The following is a 24,323-nucleotide window of genomic DNA, read 5'->3' as shown; positions in this document are numbered from 1 at the left end:
AGAGTTATAAATATGCATAATAAAATTATTTCAAAGGCATTACATATATTTTTTAAATTTAAAAAAAAAAGAAGAAACAACTTCCAAAGTACAATCATTATTAAAAAAAAAAGATTGAATCAAATATTAAAATGAGTTTGATTTTAATACTAAAAAACAAGTTTTAAACTACATTAATGTTATTATCATTGCATATTTTTGACAATATAATTCCATATTTAATTTGCATGTTGTTCAGAAACTGCCTAAAAATTCATTTAAAAACTTTTGACACCCTAAAGATCATTAATTTACATAATTTGCAGAATGGATTGAAAAATCTTTTTGCCACTTGAATAACATGACACCAAAAAATGTATCAAGTGAATAAATGTTACAAGTACCATAAACTAACAGTTATCTAATAAAGCATCCTTATATCTGTAAGCAGGAAGTTCAGTTAACAAAATCAGTGAGAGTTTCTATGGGTTTTTTTTTCAATAAATGCTTTTATTCCATTATATGGTACAAAAATTTCTTAAGTTTCAAACCCAATTTTACAAAGTAAAAATTAATTTCTTGTATATTCATATTAAAGCATGATCTTATAAAGTTTTCATAACTGCTGAACAATCATCTTGAATTACAAGTAAGAGAATCAATGCTCTTCAGCAAAGCAACCAATCTGTATTGTCTGATTCAGGAAGACCCAACTTCAACTACTGACTGGTATGAGAAAGCCTGTAACATATTTAATATTTAAATTAAGTCTTACCCACTCAACCTTTACAGCAGAAGACAAAAGAACATAAAAACCAAACTAATAATCTTAAAGATTTGTATTCTTTGTTACTACAGGTTTAAGCAAAGAAAGATGACTTTGTAAGTGAGAAAAACCTACTCATTTACAGCATAAACCAAACTTTTACACAAACAAGTATTTTGCAGAGCTTTGATTTACCAAGCATATAAACTATATAACAGTTAAACTTTGTTTGTTTGTTATGGATTTTGCGCAAAGCTACACGAGGGCTATCTGCGCTAGCTGTCCCTAAATTAGCAGTGTAAGACTAGAGGAAAGGCAGCTAGTCATCACCACCCACTGCCAACTCTTGGGCTACTCTTTTACCAACGAATAGTGGGATTGACCATCACATTATAATGCCCCCATGGCTGAAAGAGTGAGCATGTTTGGTGTGATGGGGATTTGAACCCGGGACCCACAGATTGCGAACCAAACAGCCTAACCACCTGGCCATGCAGAGCTCCAGTTAAACTTACAAACATTATTACACAAAACAACAAGAATCTTTTCAACATACTTTATATGGCATTAAAAATGGAGACTAACTGATTAAACTGGGTACCTAGCAAGTGCTCATTACATGGTCACTAATTACAATTCAATTAGAAGTAAAAGACCAAAGATGATGTCGTACATTCAAGGTAACACGTGAAACAGAGATACTATCTCACCATTTCAGAAGTTCTTCAGATTATTACAGATATATATACAGCAGATGCAAAAAGACTGATATTAGTAAATTATTTTGGAAGTTTTTGAATAAGACCTAATAAAGCCCATCTCAAATGCAACCTAGCAAGTGAAAAATAAAACAATATAAAAGATGCAATTAAAACTAATTTTGAGCTAAAGAGGGACGCTATAAATTCTACATGATGTTCTGGAAAATACAAATCAGTCAACTTGGCTGTTCATAATTAGCACACTTAATATTATAGCTTAAATATGCCTTAAGAACAAATACCAAGTTCTTTTAGAATGCAGACACTGTTTTTTAAATATATTTTTCAGCCTATACAGCTCAAATGAACTTACCTCACAATTCTGTGTAAAATGAAACCAAATGGAGTATATTCTGTTTATTTTTGGGAATAAAATAAAAAAGACAAATATCATCTAAAATATAGTTTACAATCTTTATTCACATATAATTGACAGGAAAAGCATATAAAAAAAAAATTAGTACAATCTGCCACTATTCGTAACATCATATTCATCCAAGTTAACACTTCAAACATGGAAATTTGTAAAAATAAATTCTCTTTTTTCAGTATTTTTCACAACCAAGCGTGTGTGTGTTCTTTGATTTTATATATCTTCCTATCCTTTCATCCATACCTTTCTAGAGTTATTCTTTCGGCTGCAGTTTCTCTTGAGGAAAAGGGCTTGGAAGTTGTCTTCCTTCAGCCATGATAGCTTCAATCTCCTCAACTGTGCGAGGCACACAAGTGAGCAGTTCCATACCATCACTTGTAATAACAATGTCATCCTCAATACGAACCTGAAATGTTATAAGTTATCTTCACTGAAGAATAATGTACAAGACATTCAAATTTAGCCATGGTATTGATATACAAGTTTTAAAAACAAATTAAACTTAAAACAATTTCTTACTTTTTTTCTTATCTAATATCATGCTAGATGTTTAGGAATCTATTATGTATTAACATTTAACTTCAATCGAGTCTTAGAACTACCAAACAGATCATAGTTTCTATAATACTGGGATAGTCAACCGGTATTTTAAGCTTGTGTATGTTTTTGTAAATTATCACACACTATACACAAATACAAACTTTTTGACATACTCATACTGGAAATAATATATCAATAAGGAGTACTTTTAAGTGCAGTACAAATAAAGACATAACTGAACCCCTGAAACAGAAAAGCAATCATACTTGTGATTCTCTCTGTAATAGTCACAAGTTATATCAATAAAAATGTAAGTATTTAGACCATAGAGAGAAAATTGGAAGTTAAAACAAGTGTGTCAGAAAACATTCAAAGTAAATTAACGCATATTTTATTTCTTTTCCTGCTAAGTTATGGACATTAAAGTGCCAGTCCTAAATGACAACCCCCTTTAAAATAAAGGCTACATTTGGCAAACTAAAATTAACTAAATCATCGGCTGTTTTTCAGTGAAATCTCTTTTGTATGTGTTGTATTACAATTGATTAAGTCCTATAGAACTAAATACAGGTATATATATTTCAAACACAATTGTTTCCACTAAACAATTGAGACTAACCACTTTTCAAGCTTCCATACATAATATCTCTGAAGCAGCAACTTGTGGATTTTAGATTTTTTTCTATCAACCTTCCAGATAATTTCATTTGACACAGACTTGCAAATGAACTGAAGAGTAGTACATAGTTACATGTGTAATGTATTGTAAGGTCTTGCTTACAATACCACATCTCACAGGCCACAATGAATGTCTTCTTCAGGCCACAGGCATGACAACTACAGCCACGAAATGAATTTTAAATTTGAAATGAAGAGCAAAAAAAATTTTTTCAGTAAATAAACATTTTTTTTTATAAGCTGAAGCATTAATTATGGTATATTACAGGCTCTTTGAGCAATTATACCATCTGAAAAACAGAATTTAAAGGTTTTGCTGGGAGGCCTGAAAATGTTTTCTTTGTCTACTTGCCAAAAATAGACAAATGACTTAGTCCAAAACCTTTATCTTCCTTTTCATTATCCAAAACTTTAAATATGAAGAAAACTCACCCCTCCAAAGTTACGGAAGCGTTCAATAACTTCAGGTACGAGAAACTTTGCTTGTTCGGGATTATTCAATGTTTGTTCTAAAAGCTATAAAAATAAAACAGGATAAATATTAAGTTTCATACAGATTTTTTTTGTTGCAAAAATAAACCTATTTTTATATACATTGTACTGCATTATAAACATCTTGAACGTTAAATATTTTCACTGTACGATATCATTTGTATAACGTAATTTTTTTTTTTTTTTCTAATCACATTTTGGTAAGGATTTAACTTTTATAGACAAACTAGAAAGAGTTAATCACTTATACTATCACATAACATCTTGACAGTTTTGTAATACAGACTGACATCTGAATCTTAAACTAGCTGCATTTCCTGGACTAAAATCTGAGTCATGAAAATATATCTACACAATGTGTTTGTAAGGACATCATTTTTTTTAATAAAGCAGTTATTCTTGTATTGATAAAAGAAGTGTTATAATTACACTTTATACTTTGCAATAACTAGATAGATTGTTGAATTTCTCTTAAATAAGTTTGTACACAATATATCACATACTAGGCTTAGAGCATCAACACTCAGTTGTACGTACACTCACTAATAACCATCAACCAACATGTGTTAGTGTATCTAACTATTAATGGAACTTAAGACTATTTATGCCTAAATTCTGAGCAATAGTTATCAGGAATATGGTTCAGAAACCGAGCTTTTGGAACATAGCACTAATTGGATCATCATTCATGAATCAATTTCCTAAAATGAATTTGTTTCACATGTTTTCAATAATCTTGAAAAGTAACAACTAAATTATCTATTTCCCAAGCCACTGGTTTTCAATAGATACAAGTCTGTGATGATCTCAAAGAAACTTGCAGTTCACATGATCAACATTCTGGATCCTATATACAGAATATGTTTACGAATCACCCAATTTATGCAGGATCACAAAACAAATGATTCATGTTAATGTTTTGGCTAAGTCCAAAAGCAAGCAAGATCTTTGGCAGCCTGCTCGTTAAAAGGCAGCATATGGCAAAATCTCTACCTATAAATGATGTATCACTGCCTACTCTCAAGTTATAAACAATGTATAATATGCTACAGAACTTAGATTTATATTTTTTTTAAAAGTGCCAGGGGTACCAAGTTCTTAGGACAGTAATATTTCCCATGTCTAGTCCTGAAAATGTTCCCAAAGTATAATGTAGTTATGTATTTTTTCCCCATCACTCATGATCTTTTAAAGGGCTAAAATCATGGACCTTACTTCTGCTTATTGTCAAGCATCATGTAGACAATGCACTAAAGTAGGTCTACCACAAAAGTACAATTTTGGTTTGTTTTGTTTGAATTTCTCCCAAAACTACACGACAACTATCTGCACTAGCAGTCCCTAATTTAGTAGTGACAGACTAGAAGGAAGGCAATTAGTCAACATTACCCACCACCAACTCTTGGGCTACTTTTTTTTATCAACAAATAGTGAGATTGACTGTTACATTATAACAATCCCATGGCTGAAAGGGTGACCATATTGACAAAGATTTGAACCCATGACTTGCAGATTGCGAGTTGAGTACCTTAACCCTCAGGCCATGCCAGACATACAATTTTGTGAACATGCCATAATTTTATTGTATTGATGGGAAAAATATAACCAATATTTGCTACTGTTGAAAAAAAAAAAGTTGAGTTTGAGTGGATTCAGTAACCTTGACAGCTCTGTACTCATTTATTTACAGGGCAACTAAGTAGGTATTGATGTCGTGCGCTGATTAGATAGCAGGATTTAGCATCACTCACCAAAATAAAATGTATCACAATATAGTGAACACACACTTCATAAAATGTCCAAGAAAAAAAAGGTAAGATTTTTTTTTCTCAGAAAGGTCCAGCAGCATTATCTTCCATGCTAGACATGCTCCTGCAGGTTCCCCCAAAAGTGTACTGTTTCAAAAGTAAATAAAATCAAAACTAAGAGTAAAAAATATTTTTTATTTTTTGCTTCTGAAGTTCATATGTCATGATCTATGGCACGTGTACATTTTACTGACAGCAGCATTATCTTCCATGTTTGACATGCTCCTGCAGGTTCCCCCAAAAGTGTACTGTTTCAAAAGTCAATAAAATCAAAATTAAGAGTAAAAAATATTTATTTTTTGCTTCTGAAGTTCATATGTCATGATCTATGGCATGTGTACATTTTACTGACATCACAACAGTACAAATTGCAAAGTCAAGAGTCCCTCTTGTGATATCATGATAAAGGTCTACTGAGTAATTGACAGACAACACACTATTGAAAGTGGTGCAAGTGGTTAAACAGGTGACCCCTCCAGGCAGCCTTCGGACCCTTTCCAGGAAACATGCTAAAAAAATGGACTTTGCTTGAGTTGTAATTTAATTTGTTTCTAATCAATGTTTGCAAGAATCACATGCTGCTTAAAATCTGTAGACCTACCTACTCTTAGCCTTTCAGTAGGTTGTTAAAGTCAACTATCTTGCATCTCAGAAAACATGACTTTGCCATCACTTGTGAATACCTTCACTTTTTTTAAAATTCCACCTTGACTTCCTACTACTATCCATGTTGAATGCTTCTGTTGGACAATATGTATGGGTGGTGGGAGTTAAGAATCACAATCAGAAAAATTGTAGAAATATTGTCTCCTCAGATGTAATGGAGAGGTAGTGAGCAAGTAGTTATTGTTATTCTAATTTTCTGCAGAGACTGAGTGACATGATCTTCCAGTATGTATGGGTTTGTGCTCTAAAAGACATGCAACAAACTTACTTTAAAGAAAGTTGCCACAGAATCTAAAGATTTTGAAGAGAAAAACTTACAATGAAGGAAAAGAGTGTAAATTAGAATATTTCTCTTAAAATAGTCAACTTCTAAGTCAGTCAAGATCTTTTGATTAGAGTACCACATTCATTGAAAAGGAAGATAAGAAACAGTCTCAAGTTCAGGAAGAAGACCAAGGAAGATATTGAAAATTGAAAGATAGATGGAGAAAACTATACCACAAACAAGAGCCATTAAAAATAAAAGTTGTTTCTTAAAAACAGCTTGTTAAGTTGTATCATGTAATTTATTCATTTTACTTTAAATAGATAATCATAAATTATTTCTTTGAATTATCACATCTAAATTCAAAAGTCAAAACTGATAATTCAACTAGTACTGTGTTTAGTTTAATATCTTAGAAATGTGAACATTAACAGGGCAAATGTCTGTTACTTTTATAAAGTTTTCAATATTCTACTACTATTCAAATAACTAATGCAACTGTAATGCTTTTTAATAATTATTTCTGTTTAAAGTACACCTTAAAACAGTTACTCCAATACAAAACATATATGCTACTACTGCAGATATTTAATAAAAAAATAATCAGTAATTTTACAGCATTAATCCTAAGTAATTCTTAAATATTCTACAATATATTGTATATAAAATAAAGAAGAGATCAATGATATAGCTTAAAATTGAACTGCTAAACACAACAGTTAATTATTGACAAGTATTTTGCAGATATGTTTTATAAGCTAAATGTTTGCTTTAATACAATTAATCTGAATACCAATCACTTCTCTGTAGTGTAAAGTTAACATTTTGTGTTTACATTGAGTCCAGTATAGCATTTATAGGTTATTCATGATTTTGGACATTAACTTACAGCATCAATAAAGTAAATTCCAGGTTCAATAGTTAAAACCATTCCCTCTTCAAGATTACGTGCTGTTCTTAGTGAACGCACACCTGGCTCAGATGGTCGGGGTGGTCCATCCTAAAAAATTATTAAATAATATCTTGTCATTTAAACCTATCTTATATATACTCTAAATATTTGTATATGTAAGTTAGTGATTTAATGTCATAAAATGTTACTCCTTACTACAGTCAAAGATACATGTTAATGTATCTGAAATCTAATATCTCTTAATAAGAAAAAATATCTCAGTATAAAAACATGAAGTTATCAATTACCTATTTGAATTCTGAAATTATCAGAAAATAAGTATTTTGCTAGTGTTATAAGTTAATAACTTTACAAATCATTCCAATGATGCAATATTATAACTGCCTCTTCCAATTTTAAGATATGAAAGACTAAAGGAACAGTTTCAAACATTATCCCATGAAATAATAGATACTCAATCCCAGATGGAATGAACAGTTGATAGTTGTTACTTTTGTTTTAAAGTTACTGTTTAGAAAGAATGTACATGATCTGAAAACAAGCCAACTAATAACAAATATAATAATCTAACTTTCACAAATATAGATGTAAGCTACTGTGTTAGAAGCTGCATTATATGAAAAAAGTATTTTTTGACTAATAATTTTAAATACTTACTTCTGGATAACCTCCCACATCATGCACATCACATCCCATAAAGTGTCCCAATCCATGGGGCATAAAAACAGCTCCTAAGTGAGCTTTCATCATTTCATCAACATCTCCTTTCAAAAGCCCATGACGTTTTAGCTCTTCAAGCTGAGTACGTTCTGCCAGGAGATGCATATCTACCCATGAGACACCTGAAAACAATAACATAAAAATCATTACAAAAACAACCGCAACTACATCAGTGGATGTCACTACAGAATTATATCTTTACTTAAGTCCATCGAAAACTTATTAGGAAATATCTGAACTAGGAGTTTGAAATGTTCTTGGCACATCACTCAACACAAGCGCAAAGATGACAGAATTTTTGCAGTGATGAAAGCTTCAAACATAATTCCATAATTATTTGACAATGGAAAAAAATTGAAGTAAACATCTAATGCAGAGGAACTGTTAAGTGAATTACTTTACTTTCGCTTATTTCTTTTATTCAAAAAATATAAAACTTAAAATAATTAAATTACTTCAGTTATACACCTTCAAATGAGTGGATAAAAATCAAACTTGTATTTATTTTCTTTTGAAATGAATAAGCTTGATTACAGAACATGGAGCTTAAAAGAGCATTGTTGTTCTTGCATTCTAAATCATTTTGAACTTTTCACAAAGGAAAAGTAACGAGGTTGTTCCTTGTTCGTAGTCCATTTCCATTGGCTTGAAAATCTTGAGAAAGTACAACTAGATTGAAGCTTTTAGTTAGGGTAACTTATATTCATAGTCACCAACAAGAATTGTCAGATGATTCCAAAAGAAAGGAGAAAAGTGATGAGAAAAAGTCACGTGATGTGCTTAATACCAAAACACGTAATAAAAGCCACTAATAAAAAAACTTTACAATCTGTATTCACGTGTTTACAGTATGGAACTTTATAAAGGTCAATTTTAAGCATAATAAGCATTAAAGAACACGGATTATGTTCTAGCCTCTAGTCCAATAGCCCTTTTTTTTTTTAGAAATGCAACGTAATAGACTAACTGATATTTTAACAAAAAAGACATTTAGGATTAACTCTAATTAATTGTAATGCAAAAGTTTGGTTACTTACTTTAAAGTCTAAACCTAAAAACTGTCTACTGTATACAGTATATTGAAAAACAGCAAATTAAACTTGTATTGCATTTTAGTTTACCCACCTGTCACATTAGTAGTTATAAGTGTTGGTGTCTCATATTTACACAGAACCGTTAAAATACAGTTCACTTAATATTGCAATGCATGTATCAGTTCTCATTTATACACAGCGAAGTGGAGAAAAAGAAATTCTAATCACACTTTGCAAAAATTAGTAAATTTAGAAAGTATTTTCCAACAAAAAATAAGAATGTTTGTTTCATTACTACAATGGCAAATTAAAAATAAATTTATTACACACTGAAAAGGAAACCTAAAAAACATACACAAGAGAAACTTGTTATAACCACCATAAAACAAACATACAGTTTTAGCTTATATTACACTAACCTGGTTTCACTGCATTCATTACTGCTCGACTAGCCTTGTAAACAGATTCATAGATGGCTTTTTGATCTTCAGTAAATTTTCCATTTGCAGGGAATGAACAAGTGATGTCTGATGTGTAACAACAGTAGTCACAACCCATATCAAACAAGCTGTAGATTAATTATTGGAAATTATTATAAGATTACTATCACTATAAAATATAAACGTCTTACTTGTAAGAAGTAAGTAATGGTCCTGTCATAAACTATGATTGAATAAATTATGCTAAGTATCCATAATCTGACATTATGAAATACCTAAAGCAGCTTATAAGAAAGATAAGATCCTCAAAAACAAGCCTAAATTTTATTGCACAAAGTTCCAGGATATTTTGAAAAACAGATAGTTTTTAAGAAATAAATGAGCACAAAAATTAGCCATGTGAATGTGACCTTACACTAACACTATCATCTCACAGAAATCAGAACTCCTGCTATCATTAATTACCTCCAACAAATATGTAGACATACTAATGACTCACTTCAATTACTTTTAAAATGTTTCCTCAATTTAGGCAGAGTGATCTCCAATGATCAAGAATGTGAACAAACTGTGAGTTAACACAAAAATGATACATTCAATAAAGTTTAAAGTATACACAAACATTAGTTGCACCACTTTCTGTCAATACAATGCCAGTATTAATAAATATATAAAAAAAACTAAACTAATGAATTTAGTTTTGACAAAAAAAAAATCCAGATTTGGCCCACTTTTGACAAGAGCAACCTAACAAAACAACAAAGAAAAATAAGCATAATTATATTAAAAAATCATGTAGAAGTTTCAGAAAATTTACACAGAAATATTCTTAACAAATGAATTGTATAATAGCTGTAATTAGTATTGTTGGTTAGTGCAATGTGGAGGTTATTTGTTTTTATTTAGTAACTAATAGTCAATATGAACTTTTATTATTAGGAAAAGATCCAATTCAAGATTTTTTTTTTTTTATATGATGTAGCACTGCGTAGAGAGTTAACAGGCAACCTACAATCTGGCAGTCACACATCATGCACTGTGTAGATAGTTAACAAGCAACCTATAATCTGGCAGATACACACAATGCCATATCAATATTTGAAGAATAAATATGCTTGAATCATAAAGCAATAAGTTAGAAAACTGATTTCTACAATTATTTTATTATCAGACGCACTTTGTAAATATATGTACTTAAAGCTACTAAGACTTAGAAGTGATACCTTATTTAATCCAAAATAAAACAACTAAAATGTTGAATGGTTCTTTGAAAAGCTTAAATTAAAAACCAGGTAAACTAAGGGTAACAAAAATAAGCTGGAGATCTAATATAATAATTTTATAAAAGAAATATAATTATTAGCTTATAATTATAATTATTTTAAACAAAAACATTAACCTACTGCCAGTACATTTTAGTTTTGAAATCTTTAAAAAAATAAACATCCTGTATAGGGTTACATTCAGGTGAATATAGATATAAAATATAAATTTAGTAATTCAAATTTAGATAGGTAAGATGATTTTTGGGTTTTTATGGATATGAAAAATATACATACAGTACGATTTGAAACTAACTGTGGCCACTCAAACTTTACAATGTACTTGTAATACAAGCTATGCTGGCAAAGAAAAACAAAACTAATTATTCACATCAGTAGCATACGTAACTAATCGACCGACATGAATTACGTACATAGCAATGTACATATTTTAACTATCAGAATGGCAAAAAAGTGGGAGTATAACAATTAATCTGATCTAAAGAATTAGAAGAAAAAGTAATATGCTTTGAGAGGGTATTTTTCGACAGTACACCTTGGAAGGAAATACTTATTAAATGCATTTTGTGTGACCCTTCTGTACATATGCAAGACACATAAAGTTTTGAAATACCTATTTATGGGATAATAGATATAATCTATCATGTGAGACATGATCATATGTCACTGTTACAGACAAAATGTTGTACTGAAATAATTTTTTTTATCCCACGGATAGCCGTTTGAAAACTTTGTGTATATATATATATATATGTCAATAATTAAGAGGGTACCTCTTAAAGTAACATGTTTAGTACACGGGCACACCAATGCCAAAGTGTATGTAAAATTAGTAATTCCTCATTTTGTCCAGATACTGCACTATCAAGATCTGTAATGGCAGTAGGAAAGATTATTAACCATCTGCTATGTTTATTAGTCAACCAACTTGAGCTTAAACTTAGACAAAGTCTTGACAGTTTTACAAATATCCACATTATATCTACAGTGGTTTACTAACACCTAATCAATCCCAGTTACATAGGAATGCAGTGTGCACTACTTTGTAAAATGTAATTTTAAACTTGTGTTATTATGCCAGTACAAATATAAAAACTTCAAAGTATATAATTTATCTTTCTTACCAATATTCATATTAATGACACATCATTTAAAAGATACATCATAATTTTTCATTACTTAAAATTTCCCAGAACTGGATATTTTCCTAAAACAATTTCTCTAACTGACTTTTCAACAGATCTTTGTTAGAGGTAATATATAAAGATTTAAATTTTTGTGCTACATTGAAATTTCAGATAATTATGTAACACAAAAGTTAGCTTATGATACACAGTCACTGATAAATCCAGCATAATTATTTCAGTCTTCAAATTATCAAAACTTACATCAAATTACTACGTGACCATGCAGTAACTGTTGAAGATTAAACAAAATTTTGAAAATTATTCACTATATAAAATAAGCTTATCTTGTGTATAATGACAGACACTAATATTTTTTTTATCATTTGTTTATTACATTTTGATTCAAAATTAACTAGTGGATATATTATTTATGTATAATAAATACACAATATTACCTCAATTGCCAATACAGTAATAATATTAATTCTATGGGTATTACATACAACTTTTTTTGTGGAGCCTACGGTTTTATGTTTTGTTTTAAGAGAATTGCTGTTTACAGGAGGAACAGAATATTTATTTCAAAGACTAGTCCAAATTACAGTCAAATTCTTCAGCCTTAAATTTTGTTACTAAATCATCATAAATATTTATATAACTAGTTAATTTACTTTTATCTCACTTGGTGGAAAAATCTACACGTTTTTTTCTCGTTTTCTTGAAAATAAAACAAGGGAATGGATAAAGCTTTTTACCATATATCTCCATCTCTCACAGTCTTATCATTGGGTGCTCCTGCATGACCATAATGGAGAACAGCACCATTTTCTCCACTAAAGAAAAGTGGGATGAATGAAAGTTAAATTTAGGAACTTCTTATTGACTAATTTTTATGATTAAAAAAGCAAACAATTCAGAACATTACATTGTCTCTAACAACAAATACATATTCCTAGGATGAGCAAATTACGATTTGTACAAAAAAAATACATTTCTTCTGTTAAAGTGTTAAATGGATTAAATTATAGTATATCTATATCACTATTAGTTAAAAATTAAGACTATCACACAGAAAATTAATATTCACAAAACATTAGCATTGAAAAAGTTTCCTATCCCTAAAAATAAACTTAGATTTTCTTTGCAAATATATTCAAATTATTTTGAAAGTGTACTTTAAATAAGTATTCAGATATGCATGAATGGTTCAATGACTAAAAACTTACTTTAATCGCACTCAAATTGCTAGAAATATTTGAATTTGAAGAAGATTTTGATTCACTGAGGTAAAGATTATCTATACAATCAAACTGTATCAACCTGAGCTAGATAGATATATATATATATATATATAAAGAGTACGTTCAACTATAACACATAGGCTTGAACCCTACCTACGATTCATCTAGATTTTTAAAACAAATGCTTTAATTCATAATTTATCCCTAGAGAAATTGTAAAATAGTTTTATATGAACCAACCATACAATTTATTTCAGATTTCTAAAACTGTCAAATGTGTAATTAATCAAAACTCAATGATCAATATGCATTACTAATATCTAAACACAAAATTGAATTCTATAGATTTACATTTACATATACACTATTATCTAAATTTTTTAATTTAATAGAATAGTACCACAAAATATTACTTTAGGCTTCTAAACCTTTAAAAACATTTGTAATCTAAACACAAGTGCTCTCAAAAAACCAACTTCACCATACAAAAACACTAAACTAGAAACTGTAGAATATATGATGGTTCTTGCTAAGCACAGGTTCAATCTTAAATTATTATCTAGTTAACTTATTTCTCTCTGTCTGCTTTTATCTACCATCTGTTTTGCTATTCCACTTACACATACACTGTTTCTCTCTATCCCCACCCTACTTTGTTTTACAGTCTACCACGTTTTAGTTTTTGCTTTATTTCAATGTCCATTTTACCCTACCACTCCACCTACTCTGATTCTTAAAAAGATCAATTGCATTAGAATTTTCTTTCAATACTGTGCTCCGATATTTCAACAAGATGATGAACATTTTTGTTCTGTTGTTGACTAATATTAGTCTGCTTTGGAAGTTTTGTCTAATAAGCTCAAGAATATTTAAGTACAATAATTCTAATGTAGCACTCCATTTCCTTGTGTTTATAATAAGGTTTAAGTTACTTGAAATTTTTTCTAGAGAATTTACAATGTAACAGCTGCAGGATCATAGCAGCTTTCAAGTTTCAGCAACAGGCAAAGTAAGAATTGGAAGTTTATAATTTCTGTTTTTGGATATCTGGATTAATTTGTCATGTAAAATTTACAAGTTAACAAAGGTCTAAACATTCCACCAGACTTCTCTGACTGTGAAACTTGTGAATGGTCCACTATTACTTTTGTTTCCCAAATTTTAGCTTACCTGCCACAAATACAAGTGTACGACATGTGTCTTGATCCACCAGTAAAATAGCAGTAATGTTGAAATATGCTGAAAGATAAAAAATAAGTTTCTGGAGAACTAAATAATCAAGGAATATATATATGTTACAATGAAATTTCTGTGTGTGTTAAAATAACATATTACAAATAAACAATAAACTATCACTTGCCTAATCTGAAAATGAAAAAGCCCTGGCAAAAAAGAAGGTCAGCTTATTATGACCAAGAGTACACAAAAACAATATATGACAGCCACAGAGTATTGATATAAAAAACAAATATGAAAACCTGACATTAAAAGAAAGTGGAAAAAAAAAGTTAAATAAAAACCAGCAGATCTAATTTTGACCCACAAGTATAGTTTCTAAAATGATTTTACTTAAAAATGAACTTCACAGTTTTATATGCATCTTCAAACAAGTTTTAAACTTTGAAATAAATTTGGTCTTACAACTTAAAATGTGAGACATTTAATGGTCATAATTCTATTAAATTATTATTTATGGAACCTAAAAGTTTTCATGAGTAATATGATTTGAAAAAAAAACAGTTTTCCTCACAACTAAGACATTAATATGACAGTAGCTTTTTTTTCATTACCTTTCAAGCTGGTATTCTTTCATTCCGATACGAACACGCTTCATGACCTACACACACACATATTATAAAAATAATTCAAAGCACTTACAAGATCACATTCCCTCACAAACATGATTTTAAGAAAAGCGTAGGCCACAGCTTTAGATAACATTTAACAAGATGAAAATCTCCTATAAAACTATTAAAATTGTTTTTTTGCAATGCTAATAGTACATTTAAAAGAAAATTCTTTAGTAGCTTACAGCTTTAAAATATCAAGCCAAAAGTAAATAAAAATGAAACAGGAATTAGGTATATTTTGCAAAGTTTTTTTTTTTTGCACACTAGTAAAAGTATCTTAAAATTACTTCACTGACATACACAAAAAAAAAAGTTTGATCCTTTCTTAGAGAATTTTAAAGTAAATTCATGGAAATTATTCAGTTCTTATCAACACAGTTTTTATAAATTCATCATGAGTAACAAGATATATTTTATTTTGAGAATTTTCTTTCCCTTGAAATCTTTCTCTGGTGACTTTAAAAATAATTTCTAATACAAATATGCTGCTACCGATCAATCACTGATGTATCCGCATATGCAATCTGAATAGTCAGCAAGAAAATTAATTTCTCACTTTTGTAAAACCTCTAACTAGCACTGGTTAATGGCATTCTGAATGATTAATACAATTTCAGTTTCAATGAAGGACCAAGATGCAAGTCTTTTACAACTTAGTTTCTATTTATAAATTTCTTGGAATGAAGATAATTTGAGTTACATGCTCATTCACCTATTTATTTACATACCAACCTCTTTGTGTGCGTCTGAACTAATACGATTTGTGTAGCGAAGAATTTCGATTTCCAAAGGTGTCTTGATAACACGGCTGCAACACCAAATTATCTGTTAATAATTACTTATTTAAAAGAATTACAACATACAACATGTCAATTGATCCTAAAGACTTTTATATCATTTTAAAGTTTGAAATTAAAAGTATATTTTATTGAATATCTCTACAAAGGTGTCTTGATAACACAGCTGCAACACCAAATTATCTGTTAATAATTACTTATTTAAAAGAATTACAACATACAACACGTCAATTGATCCTAAAGACTTTTATATCATTTTAAAGTTTGAAATTAAAAGTATATTTTATTGAATATCTCTACTCAATATCTTAATTATTTACATACATTAATAGAAATTATCCAGTTCTTATGATCTACAACAGTTTTGATAAATTCATCATGAGTAACATGATACATTTTATTTTGAGAAGGGATATAAAAGTTACAATGATATCTGTGTGTGTGTGTGTTAAAATAACATATTACAAATAAACAATAAACTATCACTTGCCTAATCATAGAGATATGCAATGTCATAAAAAAAAATATTTTACCAAAATGCAATGATTCATCAGTTTGGTATCTTGCTTTAAGTAAAATTTTCAGCCATAATCCCAACAATATATCCCAAGATTAAGCCACATGAAAAGTCTTAGGTTAGTTTAAATCCATATATTAAGCTAACAATGCAAACTAGATATCATAACAAAATTATAAATAAATAAATTAAGTAATTACTAATAAGACATAAAAATTTGTTGTTTGTTTCATGAAAAGTATAATCTTTACCAAAAATGTTTAGTGAGCAAAAACATTCAATTTAACTGTTCAAACAATGTAACTCTAGCATATCCAAGGCATATGGCTGTGATACATTGACATTACAAACTGTACAGTAAAAAATCAACTGAATAACAAAATATGTTCAGCTATTGTTACCAAAAATTAGAATAATTTAACCATTTTCCAGACTGATAGGGGTCTTTCACACCTCTTGAAGTTTTTTTATGTCACAGTGGAAATACTTAAACAAATTGCATGAATCTTGCTAAACAAAATTTCTAAGTTGTTTTGGAAAAACAATTATTTACTTTATCTATCACTTTTTACTTTACGAAATTTCCAAAATATTTTTTGCCATACCATTTCGTAAACAATTTATTTTCATCTCAAAATTTAAATTTTTTCTTCTATTGTTGATCATATATATATACACACACACACACACACACACTCAGTTTCAACTTGATTTATATTCATTAATATATTTTATTTTATAATTTATTTTGAAGATCACAGTAGTCACCACTTCTGGCTATAGCTAATAAAACAAATGGTAAAACTGATGAACATTTATCTATGACCTTATCTGTTACAGTGGTGTCATGTCATAATAAGTAACTATTTTTGATAATATTCTTGGGTAAAATCAATTTATCTAATAAATGTAGTTTCTTTTCAATAATTAACTAGTTCTTTTACTTATCTATACAGTTTGAATATAATACACATAACCATTGATTAAATACATATTTGAATCACATATGGATCATTGGAATATTTTGCTGGTACTCTGTAAACCTACCTACACTTAGCTGGTATGTTGTCATAGAAAAAAACCTCCTTAGCTTCCAAACAAATATAATTTACCATAAAAAAAATTAAGATAATTGTAGTTTGTTCACAAGTGTTTTAACCTTCCCACTTAATTTAATTGTTCTTCTCTGCAGGAGCTACATCTAATAATTTTGCCACAAAACTGTAAGTTACTTTCTTTTATATATATATATACCACTTTTCTGACAATACATTCATGTAAATATTTTATAATCTGCTCTATAATCGGTATTCAAACTTTGCTTATAGCTATTCTAAAACCAAGGATCCATTATTCACACCACATACTGCAAGGTCACAGAAAAAAAAAGGTGTGAATGAGAGGCTGTTCTAGTAAAATCAGATAACAATAAGGAAAATCACATGAGAAAGAAAACTTTAAAAAGTATATTCTGAAAGGATGACATTTTTGTTTAGCAAATATAAACTTAAGCTTCAGGATGGGCAAAAAAAAATTTGGAAAAAATCTACAAGTGCATTGATTACCAACAGGACTACTCAGAACTGTGCAGAAATGCAAATTTGAAATAATTTCTTTTTTGCAAATTACACTATATATATATATTACTTCTAAAATATTTCTGAGTGAAATGCTGTTGAAATAGTTAGAATTATTATTTTCACTTAAATTTTGAAATGTTTGCATTAAATACCTGAAAAGCTCAATGGTCCAGATAGGTTTAAACCTTGATATAGAGGAACACTAAAAACATCTTCTTACAAGAGAACTTTGATATAATTTTAATTTTCTAAAATTTGTATATAAAGTTAAAAATTATTCCAAATATATTTCAGTTAATCTTTTTGGAGGATTTTCATTGTGTGTGTGTGTGTGAGCTTTTTTGAATTATGAAAGCATAAGTATAGTCAAGTGTTCTGAAAAGTTAAGTGAATATGTTATTATGTGGTGTTGATTTCATGATAAAAGTAAAGTATAAATATTTTCCATTTACAGTGTTGAAAGGACACTAGCATATGATAGGTTCAAAATTTAAATAGAACACATTTTTTTAGGGGAATATTCATACTAACTTTATTAAATGTCTAATTATCTGAACATGTTAGTCAAAAATTTAACAAAATTGGAAACCTTGAAGAACTGATATTAACAAAATTAATATCAGTTCTTCAAGGTTTCCTAGAAATGTCTACTAACAACTGAATTATTAATTATTTAATTATACCATATATTTCTCTAATGTACTAATTAATTTTAATACAAAATTTCAAATGGTACATTAATAACCTACATCAGAAAATGATACATGGATTTTTAATCACATGTATAAATTGAACAAAAGAGAGAAAATACATATATTTATGTGATGATAAATTTCAACAAACATACCATTCCATTATTTCTGGGTGAAGTAATTTGTTATCCACTTTAAACCTACACAAAAAGTCAAAAGGTAAATAATAATTATCAAAAGTCAATTCTTAAACATTTTCTTTAAAGTGTAAAAACCTACAAGTGTTAAGATAACTTTGTAAAAGTATTGAAATATAGATATTAAAAATTAAAAGCAGTTATAGGAAAAATGTGGATTGTTCTCTAATAATTTAGAGTAATTATTTAAAAACATTTCTTTCAGATACAAAAAATAAAAACAGATACTGGCAATCATGTAATAAAAATATCTGAACAGTTCACAAGTAGATATACTAGCATACTCACTGGCCAATCCCTTCAAATGCAGCCTCTCGACAGGTTTTACCACTATCAGTGTTTATTCCTTTCTGCAAATTAAAGTATTTTCAGAATGAACCAAACTGTTCTATTAAGAATGTGCTGATTTAAATAATACTGACAATAAATCCCACTAGTAACCAAAACTAAAGTATATAATTATTATAAACCTATTTTTGGCAATTTCCAAAGATTTTCAAACATAATTTTCAAATGCTAAATTCTTTCATTTTTATTAAATATTTTTTCTTTATGAGAAGAGTAAAATAGTTGAAATAAGCATCCATTCAGACATACAATATATGTAAGTGGGTAATTTTTTTCTCCATATTTCTTAAGATAATATCTTGCTAGTATCCTTGAACTTTTATCCTTTGTATTGTTTCAAAGCTACAGTAGTCCATCTTAGATACAACCAACCTATCTGTTATGATAAAAAAGTTGCATCTGACAGGAAATCGTTAGTCAAAGGATCAATAACCAGATCGAGTTCAAGCTGTGCCAGTTGCTATTCCCAGGGGTTGAGCATAATGGTTTATATACTGTATCGGTAGTCAGATAACGTAGCAAATTGGTACACTATATAATAATAGTTAGGATGTATAACAGTTCAATAGAAATAACATAAAATTGTTTTGTTTGTGTTTTATGTAAAATAATGTATTCATCGATCAAATTTTTTCATAAACATCCATGTACCATATTTTTATTACATACATATAAAATATTACAAATGGACTCAACATTTATTTCATAAAAAATCGCCCACAATGTTCACAAGTCTGGTAGTTATTATATCAGGAAGGGTTTCGTTGTTAGTTTTCAGCAACAATTTTAATATCAATTTATAAAATAACGTGCAATAAACATCCAGAATTCTACATCAGAGAAACTGGAAGAAAATTGGAAACCAGATTCACCAAATATAATAAAAAAACATTCCATACTTGTATTTACCACCATTGCAACTCAAAAAATCCAAACTATATCAATACAAAACACTGTAATTTTAAACAAAGAACAAAACATCAGAAGCTACATATCTTAACTGAACAGAACAGCCCACCCTAAACCAAAATTTCACCTTGAAACTTCGATCCTTTGATCCCAGCTCTGAAAAAGGACCATTCCACAACTTTAAAAGAACCAGTAAAGAAATAAGAATAAATATCCGAACAAAACTATTGCTAGACGCTAGCCAATAGGTGATAAGGTAATCCTCTCGGGATACAAATACTATGTAAAATGTAACATGTTGTATTAAAACAATTTCAGGCTGGCTAAAAATTCTCTAATTTCTATGTTTCATTTATTTTGTTGGTTTTGTCACATCTTCGGTGTATATCAACATCCACGTCACGTATCAACACTTCAAGCCTTCTTCCCAGCAACTTCCTGTTCTCAGTTTGAGAGATTTGCAGCTTTCCCAGATGGCATGAGGCATTTTATTAGCCATGCTTACTGCACAGATCAGTCGAGTCTGTCACTCAACAATCTGAGTTAATAATCTTCACACCCCCCCACTAGTATATCCTAGTCAAGTTACTTAATGCCTAGGCTACTAGCTCAAAATCTACTATGTTCACTAAAAGAATAAACCTTAATTCCACAAGTGGAGGCAAAGACAAACAGTTTTTGACCACCCCAGTTACCTTTCAAGACCTGAAAGTTTTTAGGCCAATATACCTACATGTAATACCAAGGAGTTTGACTTGAATACTGCAGGGTGCCAAGGTACATATACTAAGCTGTGAAGCAATCTCCAGTCATGTGACCTCTTTGTTCCATACTGTATTCATGTGTCTCTGTAAATTACATTATTGATATGAATTAAAGTTGTTATAGAGATATCGTTAATCAACCTTCCTCCCAAAAATCCTGGTCGTATCTGTCAGAAAGTCATTCGTGGGAGGTCAGATGAATATAAAATCATTCCGTGCACAGAGAAAAAGTCATATTTAAAAGGAAATTGTTACTGGGAGGGGTTATATCCACCAGTAACTACTGTATATCTTTTGGGCCAGTATTATCAAGCAGTTTCTTTAATTTGTGCTGATGATTAGTTAATAGAATGATAAAAGACCCCATAAGAATTGTGTTAACTGTCAAAATCTTGATTACGTTTGTCCAACACCTAGTTTTCTCTATAGTGTGTGTCAGTCAAGGTAATCACTTTAAATATTGATATAAGCCAGATAGTAGGCACCAAAAATCATGTTTAAACAACATTTTCTGTAACATTCTGAATTTGAGTTATTGCACAAGAACTCAACAATATTTAGTATATCAAACTTTCTTCTTAAAGTTTTAAGTGACTTGCTAAAGGGCTTAGTTAAAAGAACAATGAAATGTTCATTTGTTTAACATCCAATCTGCAAATCAATGAGATTGAATTTGAGAAAGTGGGGGATTAGGTGGGCTACAGAGGGGTGTGCCATGGCTTTTGATATTGAACTTAGAACCAAAAAAAAACATACTTCGATATATGGCTCAATCTATTAACCTCAGAAAAATCGCACTTTACTGCCAAAATAATTCGCCTTTCAACAGTGTTGAGTAGAAATGTTTACATTCAAACAAGTGGTATACTTAGCCATCTTACATTGGTAAATAAGCTTCCTTAACAATGTCTATCAAAGAACTTATGAAAACAGCTTTATAAAACTGAGGAATTAGATCCTAAATAGCACAAGATGTGCAACCACTACCATGTTTTATGTAGGATTGTAGAATGGATTATATTTCCTCATACCATGAAAATTAAAGGGAATTTGGTCATGATGGTGAGCAATTCACATTCCAGATATTGCAGAGTTCAACTTTTTTTTCTTCTAAATCTTGGACTGAGTATCAGAAAACTTTGGGAAGCAATCCACCAAACATGTCTCGCTGACTTACAGACTGGGTGTTAAGCATCAAAATCTAAATATTTTTCTGCATTTATACTTTAATTATAAATCTTAATATAATATTTAGAAATCTGTCGTTTTCATCATATTGTCAAGTGTTTAGTCAATCTGTATTACATTAAAAAATAAATTAATGAACAAAAAATGCTAAATTCAATAATCCAGAACCATTTCCATGGCTCAATTGACCCATTGATCTTTTTTGTTAACGAAGAAACAGTTCAGAGAGATTTTAACATGTTGCCTAAATATATGATAATACAGGATTAGTATTATTTTAGAACTATGAAATCTTAATTTCATTTACTTTCCTTTTTTTTTAAGTTGGTGTTACTTCACTATATAGCTGTAGATGTTAATTTATGTAAACAAATGCACTTTTATTACCAACCTTCCTAAACAAATACATGGTAAATACACACTTAAAGTTTCTTAATACAAGAATTATCAATTTAATGATCATAGAGCCCTTGCAAAATGGTCTCACTCATCTTTATATGTCAATGCAGGTTAAAATGAACAGAGGTGACAAAAACTGCCCTGAAGAAAGAAAAAAAAAAGACTTTTTTGCAGTAAGGATGAAAGAAATTTCTTGAATTTTCATATAAATTTTAACAAACTGTAAAAAGAGTTATATACAAATTAGTATGCACAAGTACCAACAACTGAAAATCCAAGGTAATGCCAACAACATGGAATGGAATGATACAGAATTAACGAGTTATAAAAATATTAAATTGAACACAGTATTAAAATAGTGTTTGATGATAGAAATAATGTAGAAGCATTGTTGTGAAATAACTGGCACACATGATCAAAGAAAGAAGTTTACTTATGTATATAGATAAAGTAAACTAATTATAGCCTACTTTTGTATAATTTTTTAAATAGAGAGTTTCTTCCTAAGTCACTGGATCTAATTTATATTCCATCATCAGGTAATACATGCAAAGCAGATACTGCGTTTATGTGGGAGTTTTATTGAAACTTTCAACCACATCTGCAAAAAAAGCTGGTATATTAATAGAATGTTTTCAAACCAATCTCCTTTACGGAATTACTAGAGAATAAAAAATTTATTAACCAAATTTCAGATAAATTAATAGTTATGATAAAGAAAAAAAAACAAACAACTATACAGATTTTTTATGTCTGTAACTGAGAGCTCTTCATGTGAATAATCAACATTGTTATTTACATAAATAAAATTCTAATGAGGTTGGGTAATAAAGATAATTTGATTTGAATTTAATTTTTTGACTATGGTTTCTATATTAAATGATCTTTTTTTCCTTTTCAACTAACAAGATTTTGCATAGATCGTAAAGTACAGTATGACTTATAAGAATTTGAAGAAAAAATTAATTCCAAAATAACCGAAGAATTTTAAGGAAAAAAGATACTGTGTTTGGAAAAGGTTCCTTATACATATTAAAAGTTTCTGCTTACAGTCATTAGTGAAAAGCACAAGTGCTACCTAATTACATCTAGGATACATATATTACTAATAACATAATCCAACACTGAGTGATAACACAAGTAGTGCTACAAAAGTTCCCCAATAGTTAAAAACCCAAAATGTTCTTATTTCTAGACTGTATCATTCATTAACTACGAAATATAAAATTCTGCATTTAAGTGTGTTTAAGGAGTTAAGTAGATATTTTGCTTCACAGCAACTTGAACCTTATCTCTACAAATTTATCACCTCCAAGACCACAATAAAATCAAAAAATTATTTTAGATTTTCACTATATATAGTGCATCTACTAGCAACTTTTCAAATACATTATAGAATAGCTGTTCTTAATCTATGAGCTCCTTTCAAATGGTCTGGAAAGATTGCATATTTACAGAATCCATTGGCAGGGTAGTGTATTGACCCCCCGACAATAACAAACAATCCAGGTGGTTTGCAAACATTTTAGAACCATTTTTATAGAAGGATATCCGATTATTGATAAAATCTATGGGTTATGTAACCCTCATGAATTAAATATTAATAACGAAAACTTACCAAAGTCAAAAGTATGTCAGGTTTTAATCCAGCCAAGACGTCTGCAATCTGTTCAATATAGAAACATATCTATCTATTCATTCATTTACATGAATCATTTTAAATTTAATGATGCCTCCCCATAACTACTGATTGTACTTATCTTTAATAACAAGATGAATGACAAACAACGGCTATTTAAATTTATGGAAAGTATACCACTAGTGAAGTAATTTAAATCTATTTACACTACGATACATGTTTTAAGTTAACTACGCTTTTGGTACACTGATGGCTTGATAACAATGAATATTCTCTACTGGCACAAAGAACTGTAATTTATTTTACAAAGAAAACTTAACAGAACCTTGATATGTCATAATTGACAACCTACTGATA

At 29.4% G+C, this 24,323-nt stretch overlaps 1 protein-coding gene across 2 annotated transcripts in view; it reads right to left on the bottom strand.

Annotated features, from left to right (window-relative positions):
- Positions 1–484: 484 nt before the first annotated feature.
- LOC106459525 (xaa-Pro dipeptidase-like) overlaps positions 485–24,323 on the bottom strand; it is a 40,573-nt gene continuing 16,734 nt past the window's right edge. The window contains exons 5-18 of one of the 2 annotated variants that reach the window (XR_002610609.1): positions 23,946–23,993; positions 19,008–19,069; positions 18,678–18,722; positions 15,669–15,744; positions 14,877–14,923; positions 14,257–14,325; positions 12,601–12,678; positions 9,415–9,563; positions 7,899–8,083; positions 7,218–7,328; positions 3,530–3,613; positions 2,123–2,285; positions 1,820–1,859; positions 485–720 (exon numbers count right to left, since the gene is read on the bottom strand). Coding sequence is in view for 1 of the 2 variants with exons in the window: in XM_013919155.2 (XP_013774609.1) it covers positions 2,133–2,285; positions 3,530–3,613; positions 7,218–7,328; positions 7,899–8,083; positions 9,415–9,563; positions 12,601–12,678; positions 14,257–14,325; positions 14,877–14,923; positions 15,669–15,744; positions 18,678–18,722; positions 19,008–19,069; positions 23,946–23,993 (1,107 nt within the window). In the remaining variant the exon portion in view is untranslated. The remainder of the gene's footprint in view (positions 721–1,819; positions 1,860–2,122; positions 2,286–3,529; positions 3,614–7,217; positions 7,329–7,898; positions 8,084–9,414; positions 9,564–12,600; positions 12,679–14,256; positions 14,326–14,876; positions 14,924–15,668; positions 15,745–18,677; positions 18,723–19,007; positions 19,070–23,945; positions 23,994–24,323) is intronic. The other variant, XM_013919155.2, reaches the window with a different exon arrangement.

This window comes from Limulus polyphemus, unplaced genomic scaffold, assembly GCF_000517525.1.
Source record: "Limulus polyphemus unplaced genomic scaffold, Limulus_polyphemus-2.1.2 Scaffold28, whole genome shotgun sequence".
NCBI classification, from domain to species: Eukaryota; Metazoa; Arthropoda; class Merostomata; order Xiphosura; family Limulidae; genus Limulus; species Limulus polyphemus.
Note: the sequence above shows the minus strand (reverse complement) of the source record. Positions and strands in the feature narration are given on the sequence as shown.